Source organism: Dasypus novemcinctus, chromosome 4 (genome assembly GCF_030445035.2).
Source record: "Dasypus novemcinctus isolate mDasNov1 chromosome 4, mDasNov1.1.hap2, whole genome shotgun sequence".
In the NCBI taxonomy this organism is placed as follows: Eukaryota; Metazoa; Chordata; class Mammalia; order Cingulata; family Dasypodidae; genus Dasypus; species Dasypus novemcinctus.
Window position 1 is genome coordinate 89477872 of NC_080676.1, and position 13219 is coordinate 89491090.

At 42.0% G+C, this 13219-nt stretch overlaps 1 protein-coding gene across 1 annotated transcript in view; it reads right to left on the reverse strand.

Annotated features, from left to right (window-relative positions):
• Positions 1-1964: 1964 nt before the first annotated feature.
• The window catches only part of C4H3orf52 (chromosome 4 C3orf52 homolog), a 28280-nt gene continuing 17025 nt past the window's right edge, over positions 1965-13219 (reverse strand). Inside the window, exons 4-6 of the mRNA XM_004483404.5 lie at positions 10520-10590; positions 6936-7119; positions 1965-3490 (exon numbers count right to left, since the gene is read on the reverse strand). Coding sequence (XP_004483461.2) covers positions 3404-3490; positions 6936-7119; positions 10520-10590 — 342 coding nt within the window. The 3' untranslated portion in view covers positions 1965-3403. The remainder of the gene's footprint in view (positions 3491-6935; positions 7120-10519; positions 10591-13219) is intronic.

Sequence of the window (13219 nt, forward strand, 5' to 3'; positions counted from 1 at the left end):
CAATCAAACAGTAATGAGAGCAGAGAAAGGAGGACTTAGATTTCTCCCATTATTTAGTGCAGACTCTGAATAGAGTCCACATCTAAATGGAAAAGTAGAGAACCTGCACCACATCCAAAGAAGACACAAACATGTAAATGAAAGCCATCTGTTTATCAAATCCCACTGGTGCTTCAGGGTTCAGCTTGAGGTCTACCTCCTACAAGCAGCCTTCTCCAATTCAACTATACTGTCCACTTTTTTCTCTGACCTCCCACAACCCTACAGTTTGGATTCATTTATTTTTTAATACTACTGGGTTTTTTTGTGTGTGTGCTGTTTTCCATTTCATCTGTGAAGATCCTCACAGGTTATAAAACTCACTCTCTGATAAAACTAGTAGCTTCTTTTATTACTTTCTTACTCTTCTTCGGTATCCCCTATGGCCTTCAACAAAACACATCGTTTTTTTAAAATTTATAGAACTAAATTAAATTGAAGAAGAGAAATGAACACGTACATAGAAATTTTGCTGGGAGGAGGTTCTGCTGATCTGGTCTGTATTCATTCTATTTGTATCTAAGAGACTGCCAGAAAAGAGCAGCTTTCTTCTCCAACCCTTCAATTATTTCACAGATACATGTTGACTATGCACCAGGCATAATGCTCATCATTAAGGTGTGTGATAAGTGGCTCTTCTACCTCTTTTATTTGAACTTATAATTAGCACTATAGTCACTAAATATATGTCCCAGAGACTTAAATCTTTGGTCTGTTCACTTGCCACTTGAGCCCTGAATCTCAGCAGAGTTGCAAACCTACTCTCCAGTTCACTGGACTCGCCCAAGACAACTAACACAAGGATAATGATGGACAATGCCTATCCCAAGAAATGGCGTATCTACAACTGCAAGCAAGACAGTTCCGTCCATCTGCCCCATGGGATCTAAGCCCCCTTTCAAGCAGAAACTGTGTGGGCATCTCTATCCTACAATCCTCAATATTGAGGAATGAACAAACAGAAGGGGGGAATCCAACTACGGAACAAAGTAGACTTATTATTCTAGCAATGGAAGAATGTGTAACATTGATATAAAGGCAGTGGTCACCAGAGGTTCTGAGGGGAGGGAGAGGGAAGAATAGGTGTAAGATGGGGCATTTTAGGGATTTTGGAATTGTTCTGAATGACATTGCAATGAGGGATACAAGCCATTATGCATTTTGTCAAAACTGATAAAATTCTGCAGTGCCAAAGTGTAAGCTATAATGTAAACTATTGACCATGGTTAGCAGCAATGCTTCAATATATGCCCATCAATTGTAACAACTATACCACGCTAATGAAAGATGTTAATGGGGAAAAGTGTGGGAGGAGAAAATGTATATGGAATCTCTATATTTTCAATGTAACATTTATGCAATCTAAAGCATCTTTTAAAATAAAATACAACAAAAAATTTTAAAAGATATGTGATGGACAATAAATTCATCTCCAGTAGTAGAACAGTGTATATGTAAATGCCATTTTTCCACACACCTCAAAACAGTTTCCAAGGTCAGTTCTTTCTGCCCATCTGGGCAAAAGAGTCAAAGCAATGGTAACTGTGACTTGCACTGTGGTCAAAAGCCAAGACAAGATAATTGCATCTTGGTGCTTCCCAGGGGAGAAGAGAAGCACAAAACCAAACCCTGTCTCCGCACTTGAACAGAGCCATCTTCCAACCCCAGATCCTTTCAGACACATGGCCCTTGCAGACAGAGATGGTCCTTGGGGGAAGTGAGGGAAGAGATGGCCTCTCACAGCTCTCCCTGGAACAGAAAGAAGAACCAAGCCTTACCCAGCTCCATATGATTCACTCAGAAGAGGAAGCTGTCTGCTGGGACATGAAAAGATCACTTCCAACACCATTCACTGCAAGAAAATGCCAGCCCAAAGCATTGGTCCTGAAGCGTCAATATCCAGGAAGCACAAATGAAGGTGACAATGCATCCACAAAAAGTATTTATTGAAAATGTTTTAAAATCAGTATCTTTTACAGTTCTTAATTATCATCTAGAAAATACAAACACAATGAAGTTCACATTTGACTTGTAAAAAATAGAGGAAGAAGGGAAATTCATCAGTCTCACAGATTTAAGGAACTATCCTTAAAATGAGACACTGAGCTACAATAAATGTATCTTCTAGTTAAATAAGAAAGCAAATTCACATTGTCTAGTCCAGTGTGTGATAAAGAACTCAGCTCAAATATAAACACTGACACATACCCATGGACAGCTGTCCCTCCCACTGACACCCACCCAAGGCTAAGTTAACTGAGGTATTCAGGTTATAGGGATCTCTCATTCTATGACCAAAGAATTCCTTCTCCTGGAAAATTACCACCAAAGCAATTTCCGCCATGAAACAAGGACTCTGTTCTCACTGTGACAGGCAATTTTATAATTGTAGATGACCAACAAAGTCACTGAGAACCCACCCCCAGCCCCATATCATCTGGCAGTAAGCTTCTAACAGTTCATTGCAAAAAGAGAATGCTCTTTTCTGCTTCACAGCTACCTGTAAAAAGACACACAACGAGTACCTAAAGGTATTGTGTCCTACAGGAAGGCTATTAACACTAGGCAATAAAAAGCCAATGTGCAATATCCATAGCAGATATCAACTGGTCTTAGTGGCTCACTAAGTTTATGAAACTGATAGAAGTTTATGAAAATATAAATGGGTATACTCTCCAAAATCATAGTATTATGTCCAAAACTCGCATGGACCCATGCTTCCAAAATACATGTTCAAGAGGAAAAGGAACAATGTGAAGTTTCAAAACAATTAATAAACACATATTTCTGCAAATATATATGTCTATCACAGAGTAACATACACAATGAGCCTGAGACTGGTCTGCTAGGTGTCCAGATATAGGTTATGGAAGTAGACACAAGACTATGCTGCTTTGGTCTTGTGAAGTGCCTTCCTCTTCCTCACAGCACTGCTTAGAGGTAGACCACATATAACAGAGCGGGGCTATTTCAGTGAGCGAATGGCTCAATTCTCCCTCACGTAGCCAGCCAGCTGCCTGCATCTCCCTGTGCCTGGGGGTGTACATTACCCGTTTCCCTCTTGACCAGTGCAGATTAGCTGGTTCCTGTCTGATAGGGGGCACCTCAGGGAGAATAATACCCTTGTACTAAAGAGAAAAAGTTCACGTGTAGGTGGAGGGTTCAAAAACAGCAGGGACCTCACACTGTACAGCTGCCCACCCACACCGTCCCCGGCCCCATACGGCTTCCTGCTTCATGCCTTTTTCAAGACACACCCCAGCTCAAGCTTTGCTGGACAGGGAGCCAGGCTGCATGACTGCAAAGAATGAGAAAAAGAACCATCTCCGCCCCTCCAGTCACTGCCAGGTATGGCTATGTTAATTCACAGAATCTTCTCTGTAATAGGGAATGAATTTTCTTCATTTCCAAAACTTGGTGGAGTACTTTCAGATATAGACTGACCTTCATTCTGTAAAGAAAATATAGACAAGTAAAACACAAAATTTTAGATCATTCTGACAAACCTTGAGTAAAATTAGGATATTTATAAATTCCTAACAGGGAAATTTACTTTTCAGTCAATGTGTACCCATATACATATACAACTCTGAATACTTTTCAAAAGGCAAATAATATTTATTGTTTTTCATTTGTTTGTTTGTGTATAATTTACGATAAATGGGAAATATTTTGAGGTGACCTTTTTGATGCCAGGGACATTAGAATATTAAATCCTTTTTTATAATCTAATCACAAAATACCTTTAAATTTTCAGCTGTTAAAAACGTGTATAATAAATGTAAGAACGTCCGATGACAGAGATGGTGTATCCCTGGTAGAGGGCAGAGGTGCTGATGCAAGGACACTAGCAGACCCTTCACAAAGAATGTCTGTGTGTCCTAGAGCAGAGTTTCCCAATCTTCTTACAACTAACAACTGGAACTGGAAAATTCTTTGCTGTGGACAGCTGTCCTGTGCATTGCAAAATGTTTAAAATCATCTCCGGTCTCTACCCACTAGATGCCAGTATCATACCTACCCCGACATGTGACAACCAAAATTGTCTCCAGACATTTCCAAATACTTCCCACCGGGGACAGGAGAGCAAAGCTACTCCTCACCCTAATTGAGAATGATCGCATCTAAGCTGTCCAACTTTTCTGGGGAAACCATAAACAACCAAAATGGTTCTCCTGGATTTCCTAGAAAATCTTTTCAAGGACAAAACACTCACACTAGCCTGTCTGCCAGCAGCTAATGCATCAGTTTACTCCCAAAATGTGCAAACAAGATCACTGTCCCCACTGTCTGGAGCTTTTACTCTCTTCTCTCTTACTCATTTTACTAGCTGGTTCTTTCACTTGTGAAAAAAGCAGTACAAAATAATTAACCCATGTCCAAAAGAACTAATAAATTCTTTGGTATTTGTAAAACAGACTTCCCCACCTTATCCCTAGCCCTATCCTATTTATAAGGTAAAGTTTGAAGATAAGGTCAGGGTGAGGGGTGGGTTAAGGAAGTTCATTTTAAAATTGCTTTATAATTATATATGAAGGGAAATTTTTATTGTCATAAGGCATCAAATGCCTGCAGCCATGTCAAAATATGTCATTGTATTTCCAATTTAGAAAGTGAGAGGCACATACACGTGACACAAATCCGAACTGCAATCTAATTTAAGGTTTTACCACTAATGTACAGATATACAGACCACAGAGGGACCATGGACTGGCTTCTGGGTATCCTTGGAATCCCTGGAATAATTTGCAAAATTATACACAAAAGAAGGGACCCTGTAAGGGAATTTTTTTTCCCTGGGGAAAAGGCAGACGGCTGTCCTTTAAACTGTCCAAGGGGACATAGAAGTCAAACAAATTTAAGAATCTTTGTTCTTTGAAGAATGAAAACATTATCGTTGTGAGAAACTACTTACCCCACTGGCCACAGGGGGCTGAGCATAACCCTTCCACACCCATAATGCATGTGAACATGGGAAACTTGCCTAAGAATGTTCTTGGTCTCAAGTTGGTTTCTTCCCTCACCTCTGTGCACATCTCCTCCCTCTCTTTGGGGTTTGCCTCTGAGCTCCCCCAGCCCCTGGGCTGGTTCCCTCTTCTTCCTTCTCCACTTCCCAAGTAGTCAACACCTAACCTTTGATTTTGAGGGGGGGACTGGTACTCATAATTCTGAAAATATAAAATACCTCAGATACTGCAAACTCTTGCTCTGGGAAGTGGAGCCTGGGGTCTTAGAAAACGCCAACGGAAGAAACTTACGAAGAGAAAAAGAGAAGAATCTCCTGAAGAACAGGGACTTTATTTAGCTTGCAGCTGCATCCCTGGCACCTGAGACAGTATCCGGCCCAGGGAAATGTCTTTGAGGCTCTGTGGCTGAGCCCACCATCTTCCTGGAGCTCCCTTTAGGCCTCACAAGTGGTCTCTGCCCTTTATCACACCCTGAAAGAACTCCCAAGCTCATAATCCTCTTAGACCTTTTCTCACCCTCCCCCGACCTCTTCTGCCTCCATCCGGAAAGCCCGTACTGCAATTTAATAGAAGGAGAACACCCAACACCGGATGCAGGGCAGTAGCAGCTGCCACATGCACCAGGTGTAAGGTCAACCTTCCACGTAAGACCTGCCACCTCTTTATACAGAGGAGATCCAAAGATCTAATTTTTTTTTTAAATTCCCTTAAATAGAAAATAACCTCATCGCTCTCCACATGTATGCTGTTTTCCTGGCCCACAGGCACACTTTTTTATTCAGGATGCTCTGTGATGGAACTAGTTATACATGAGATTTTTCCATTAAGCTTAAATTTTTATTCATTTGGGAAAAGAACTCTTTAAGAACTGCTTTATGTAACTCTCTGCCTTCTTAAGACAAGACCAGTCTTTTCCCTTCTCTCATCAAACTATGTGTCATCATAGCAAACACCTGTTCTTTTACTACATACATTTGTGCTTTATACTCTTTCTGCCCTAATCCTCCAATTCCAGACTGCTGGTACAATGCCTGATGCTAACCACAGCTCTTTCTCATTAATTTTTTCCATTCATTCAACTAAATTTATTCTGTATCTACTAATCTGTTAAAAAGTGTTTCTGATATATTGTGAATCAGAAAACAAAATATCCAAGATTGTTGGCATTAAAACCTAACAAAATCCAATATACTTCCAAGTGAGGAATGAGAAGTAGAAAATGAGAAGAGATCAGAAGGGCAAAGCTTCAGGGTAGATGCAATTGTAGGACATTTCAAAGACTTGAAGTCATTTTTCATTACCACCTTCCTTTTTGCCATATTTTATACAGAGATTGAAAATCTTCAGATCCTGACAAGTGGGATGTTTGCTATGTTAATTAAATAAATACCAATTTCCTTGTTCTATTCTTAATTTCAAAAGTAAATAAGTAAATTTATTATAGTTTTCTAAGGAAAGAAATTATTTTGCTTTTCTACACTCCTCTATTAATTTCTTAATGGATCCAATGGCCTTTGACAGAAAAAAATAGGTTCCCCATCTTGGGAAAATCTTCCAACAATTTAGCTATCACCTTTATTTCAAATTCTTCAACATTTCTCTTGCAAATCTACACTGTTTCCTTGAAGATTGCTAATGAATTGTCAAGTAGGATACCAGTCTTAGAATGTGGGTCAACTGCAACAAGGAAACATTTAACAATCTTCATCATCTATTTTTTCCAAGATTTTTTCCCCAAGTACACTATCTGTGGTGGGTGGGGACTGTGTTACCTCTGCAGAACCTGGAACATCAACCTCACACAGAAAACAAGGGTTGAATGAAGGAACGAATGGTTTGACACAGCACCAAATCACCAAAGCGGCCAAACGAACGATCAGTCCTCAATCAGGTTTACTTTTTAATATCTTCTTTACTTGCTCTACTTACCGTAGAGAGAGAGAGGGATGCTGGATCAAGCCCCAAAGTCTCACAACCAGCTACGTTCTGCTCATGGAAATCCTGTAGCAAAATGCCCAGCACCAACTCCTCACTCATCATATACTTCATAAAATTGTCATCTTCCAAAGGAACCCCAAATTGCAGGTGATAGGTTACCGTGGCATTCTCACCACTGAAAGGCAAATCAAACAGCGACAGTAAAACATAAACAGAATCACATGGCAACTCAGGAAATCAATTTTAGCAATAACATTTTCTAATTCAGCATGTTCTTCAGTACAAAATGCAAGTGGTGTACCACCCTAGAGAATCCTTACCCATAAGTACATCACAGAAAACTGGGGCGATTCTAATGTCCTCCTTCCACCCAGCAACCATCCCCCTAGTAGTCCATAGGAGAGGCCATTGGAGGGAAAAGAGGCCAAACTATTTTCAAGGAAGATACACAGGCTTGCCATACACATTTTCTTCTGCCCCAACATGAACTTTTTATTCCCTAAGACTAGCTAGGCAAGCCTGCCCCTTTCTCATGTATTTCCTTTTCTATATTCTCTCCCTGTACCCTCTCCCTACCCAACAAGTGTGTGTCAGACTACTCAGTTTAACCAGTTCTTATTTAACCTATAAAAATGCTTAAATATGGCCCCAAAGTGCCTTACCACAGGCTAGGTCCAGAACTCCTGAATTCCCAGGGAGACTGCCTGTGTACCAACAGAAAATCAGACACCCCCTGCCTTTCCCCAAAACGAAAAACTTTCTGTCCCATTTCCAGCTCCAGAGGCCCCTACAGCAACAGGACCAAGTTGTGGAACTCTTAGTAAGGGGACCTAAGGAAAGGGAGTTTCCATCTTCCTAGCACTCATCTTTCTCATTTCCAAAAGAAAAATAATCACATAGCTATCATCAGTTAATTAGTGACTTATAATCGCTAATTAAATGCTACCTCAACGTTTACGTTTTTCACACGCATGCAATTAGTTTGGTCCAAAATGGCCCAGATTAAGAGCCAGTAATAAAATAATTAATATGTGGCCACATCTGGGACTATCACCCAAGGACAAGTTTTACAGAAGCCCATCAAAGTGGAGGGGATCACAAGCTGCCCCTGCTGTGGACAGGCAAGGAGCTCCCTCTCGCGGCCACAGAGCGTATAGGTCAATCCTCTCACACCCTGTGGCTGACAACTCGGTTTATAATTCAATCGAGGCAAAAAAATGTGCCAAACTCTATGTTCCAAACATGAGCAAGATTCAGCCAGGCCTCTGGAGAATCGGTTTCGAGAATGGCACGTCTAAGTACTATGGGGAGGCAAAAAAAAACTGTACTTTCCAACTCTAATCCAGCTACCCTAGTTTACACGTCATTACTGGTTCCCTGTGCTCCGCCCTCTAATTATCACTAATGATAATCAGCACCTTTACGGAGAGTCACTGCACTCCCAAAGGCAAGGACTCAGGCTTAAGAAAAGGACCAGAGACTGAGTTTCAGAAGACCCAGTCAGAAGCGAAAAAGAGGCTCAGGCTGCCTGACCCCTGCGGCCCTGTCAGGTCCTGGGAGAACTTACTTCCACCGGCAGAGGGCGGGTTTCAGGAAAGCCTGGGGGCGCCCCGCAGCCGCCCTGGAGCAGGTCGGGCAGCCCGTGAGCCCAGGGGATTCTCCCAGTTCCCAGCCGGACCTGCCCAGCTCTAAGGTCAGGGTGCTCCTGAAAACGTCTCAGCCCTACGGGCAGCAGCGGCAGAGATATCCTTTTGGAGGCAATATCTTTTGTTTCTCAATTCAACTTTTTAGAAACTCTGCCTGGATTTTTTTCAAGTGAAACAAAAGTACTTTCTAGAGAGAATTTCTTTCATCAAAATACTAAAACTCCCTGGGTTTTTCTTTCAAATAACTTTTAAACATATTCTCCAACCGTAAATGTGGCCATGTTTGACTCAGCTTTCTGATGGGTTTTCCCCGGGCTACCCGCCGTGGACTGGACTCTTGGGAAGACTCTTAAAGGCTTTTAGGGTCTTTCTTGTCTCAACTCTGACTCAGTCTTTGAATGTCAAGTTAGGACAAGGGAACAGAGGGAAGTGTGTTGGACCGGATCATTTTATCCATTTCTCCCTTTTCTATTGGCATTTTAAGACCAGCAGCGTATGATTAAAATGAGCATCATCAGAATACGTCAACGTAAAGCAACATGCACCCTGGGAGCCTATAAAGAAGGGAGAATAATACTGATGAGGCAACTTGCCACTGTACGTCCTGACAAGCATCAAAGGCATTTTAGTATATCCATGTTAGTGTGCTTTGAAAAATGTATGGTTTGGATGGGAGATCTCGATAAATATAGCCTTTGACAGTCACATTCCAGGGATATCTTAAGAACAGTGGCTTGGGTGGCGGACTTGGCTCAGTGGTTAGGGCGTCCATCTACCACATGGGAGGTCCACGGTTCAAACCCCGGGCCTCCTTGACCCATGTACAGCTGGCCCATGCACAGTGCTGATGCGTGCAAGGAGTGCCCTGCCACGCAGGGGTGTCCCCCGCGTAGGGGAGCCCCACGCGCAAGGAATGCGCCCCGTAAGGAGAGCCGCCCAGCGCGAAAGAAAGTGCAGCCTGCCCAGGAATGGCGCCACACACATGGAGAGCTGACACAAGATGACGCAACAAAAGGAAACACAGATTCCCGTGCCACTGACAACAACAGAAGCGGCAAAGATGATGCAGCAAATAGACACAGAGAACGGACAACCGGGGTAGGGAGAAAAATAAATAAATAAATCTTAAAAAAAAAAAAAGAATAGTGACTAACAATGCTTGGCCCTGTAAATCTTGTTTAAATTGCCATCAGTAGTCCTAATCCTCAAAAAGATAGTAAAATGATTCCTCAACACACATACACTCTTTTGTCCACATCTCAAGAATATTAAATACTGGAAGTAAATTATAAAAGAAAAAATAAATATGTGTGTGTATAGGTTATACATGTATAGTATATAAATACATGTATAGAAGAAATCACACCAAACTGTTGATGGTTGTTAATTTTGTAGAAGGGAGTGGAACTGATTATGTATGTGGGACACACATTGTTTGGGAGTAGTGACAGGGGTGGGGGAATGAAGGTGACTTTTCCTTTAGTATATATTTTTAACATTACACAAGGAGAATCTGTGCCTGTATTATTTGTGTTCCTCAAAAGTAAAAGCCAGCATATGGATTACATCATTTACACCACATGATGATCTGAGATCTAGTCCTATTTCTTTGTTTAGCTTATTTGAGCAAACACTGTTAAAAAGGAATGGTTGCCCTGGAATTGGCTTATACTTCTTCTATTTTACCTTGATTGAATCATAGAATTAATCTGGGCTTTCAGTTTTCTCATTTGTAAAATAAGGGGGTTGATTTCGTTGTTCACCAGAGACCCTCCCAGCACAGACACTCAGTGATTCTATTTATTATTATGGTCCCCTTGTTGCTCAAAGTCATCCCAAGTAAATGGGGGAGGGGGGGGAGGAGGGAGGCAGGTGAGAAGGGGCTCTTTCCAGAGAAAGAAACTAAAATGTAACTTTCCACACTCTTACCTGATGTTCACTCTTTCAACTGAAGTAAAATAACGACTCAGAGATGGAGATGAACGGTACACATCTGTAAGCTAAAACAAACAGCAACAAATAAAACCACCACTGTACACGTTATTGATGGATCATACTGTGTATCACCTGAAAAGGCAACACTATTCCTGGACAAAGGAAATTCCACTCTAGCTAAGAATTAACTTAGCCAGTGGCTCTGGACCAAGAAATAGAGCCTACCATAAACAAAAACTCAAGTTAACACTTTTTTAAAAGAATCCAGTAGGGACCGTCCAAGTGACTAGACTGGGGATTCTCAACATCTCTCAGGCACTGCATTGCTACCCTGTGGCCCTAGTGGTGAGAGGTGGTGAGCAGCTGGAGCCCACGCAGAGCCCAAGGAAGACAGGGAGGAGAGAACACCTCCAAGTGGCTATGGCAGGACAAGCAGCACAGAGCACTCAGCATCTGGCGCCCCATTAGACAAGGGCTGCTTTTTCCTTTTTCCAGCACTTCCCTATGACAGTTTGAAGTTCTTTTATGAATCCCCAAAAGAAACCAATCCATTCCTGTGGGTGTGAAATCCTTTTGATTGGACTACATCAATGAGGCATGACTCAGGTTGTATCTTCGCCCTCTTACTGGGTATGAGAAAAATGGAGATGCAGAGAGAGACACACAGAAGAAGAAAGCTGCCATATTTGATTCTGCCATGTGAGAGAAAGGACTCCAGTTTTGCCCACAACTGAGCAGCAAGGAGAGAAGCCCCCAAGAGGCTCAAAGAGCTGAGTTCCAGGGAGAGATGAACCATATGCCTAACACCTCACAGCTGAACTCGGAAAGAAAGCAGAGCAGCCGAGCCTGATAGAGAAGGCCTGGGAAAAGACAAGACTGTTGCCCTCAGCTGAGCTCCAGGAGACAGTAGATTCTGGAGGGGAAGGCAGAGGCTTTGGCAGAGATCAGGGGATATCTTGCTTCTCCACATGGCAGCTGACTTTGGTGATAAAGCATCTCTGCCGGTGCCTTGATTTGGACATTTCACAGCCTTGGACTGTAAGCTTTTACACCAAATAAATACCCTTTATAAAAGCCAACACACTTCTTGTACTTTGCATCAGCATCCCTTTGGCAAACTAAAACATTCTCATTGTAAGGAAAAACAGCCATTTTAAACAGCAAGTATAGCACTTTCCTCTGGACAAAGGGACAAAGTGGAGCTGGTCTACAATGACAAAGAAATGAAGGCCTGATTTTATGCATGAAATATTACAAACATCATAAAAACTAATGATACCTGTGTTCCCACTGCCCAATTTCATACTCTCATATTTTGCCATATTTAGTTCAATAAAGTTATTCCTATTTACTGTTCCATTTTCCCTTCCCTCCCTTTCCTAGCAGTAATCATTATTTTGATTATACTTTCCAGGCATATTTTTATAAATGTCCTACTTGCCTATGTAAAAATGGCATACAATTTGTGTTTTTTATTCAAACCAAAGGTCCCATAATCTACATAATCTTCTATGCCTTGCTTTTTCTTTCACTGTAGATCACATTTGAGTTTACCCATACTGAAACATTATAGATAGATTCATTCTACTACTACTACTACTAATAATAATAATAATAATAATATGCCTGCTTTCCTTGCAGGTTGAGCTTCTTATGGCAGGGATCATATCTGTCCTTCCTTCCTCCCTTCTCTGTTCCTCTGCTCCTTCCCTCCTTCTCATTCTTCCTTAGGGCCTAACATTGTGCTTTGTGCATAGCAGATCTCACCATAAATTTTAAGTTAACTGGTTAATTGGAGCTGAGTTGTAGGGTTGAAGTAGAAAACTTTAAGTGTCCATTTTAAGATTCCTTTTGGAGATACGGTCCCCTACTACCATTAGGACATATTTACATTGTGGGAGCTGTTAATCACACTGTCTTCTTTGGGCCCTGAGAGAATGAATTGGGGGGCCCTTAAGCAGATGTGGCTCAAGCGACAGAGCTTCCACCTACCATGTGGGAGGACCTGGGTTCAATCCCTGTGGGTTCCTGGTGAAAAAGAAGAAGAGAAAGCGTGCCTGCATGGCAAGCCAGTGCCTACCCAAGTGCCTGCGCGGTGAGCCGGTGCCCACACGAGTGCCTGCATGGTGAGCCAGTGCCCTGCGCAAGTAAGTCACGCAGCAAGATGATGACACATCAAAAGAGAGACATAGGGAGAGTCAAAGTGAAGCACAGCAGAAACCAGGAACTGAGGTGGCACGATTGACAGGGAACCTCTCTCCCCATCAGAGGTCTCCAGAATCGAATCCAAGTGAATCCTATAGGAGAGAAATGAGAAGAGAAGACAAAACAGACAGCAAAAACAGCAGGGCAGGAGGAGGAGAAGCAGGGGAAATAAATAAATCTTTAAAAAAAAACAACAACAACATTTCCTGGGAAGTGGATATGGCTCAAGCAATTGAGCACCTGTCTCCCACATGGGAAATCCCAGGTTTGGTTCCCAGTGCCTCCTAAAAAAAATAATAAAGCAGACAAGGAGCAAAAACAAAATGAGTTAACAACAAACAAAACAGAAAAGGAGCCAACTTGGGAGAAAAAAAAAAACATGTTCTGGCTCTGACATTGTCAGATTGTCACTCTGACAATGACAGGATGATGGGGATGGCCCCAGCCAATCTCCCTGGCCTGGTTGCAAAGCTGCAAGTCACAAAGGCT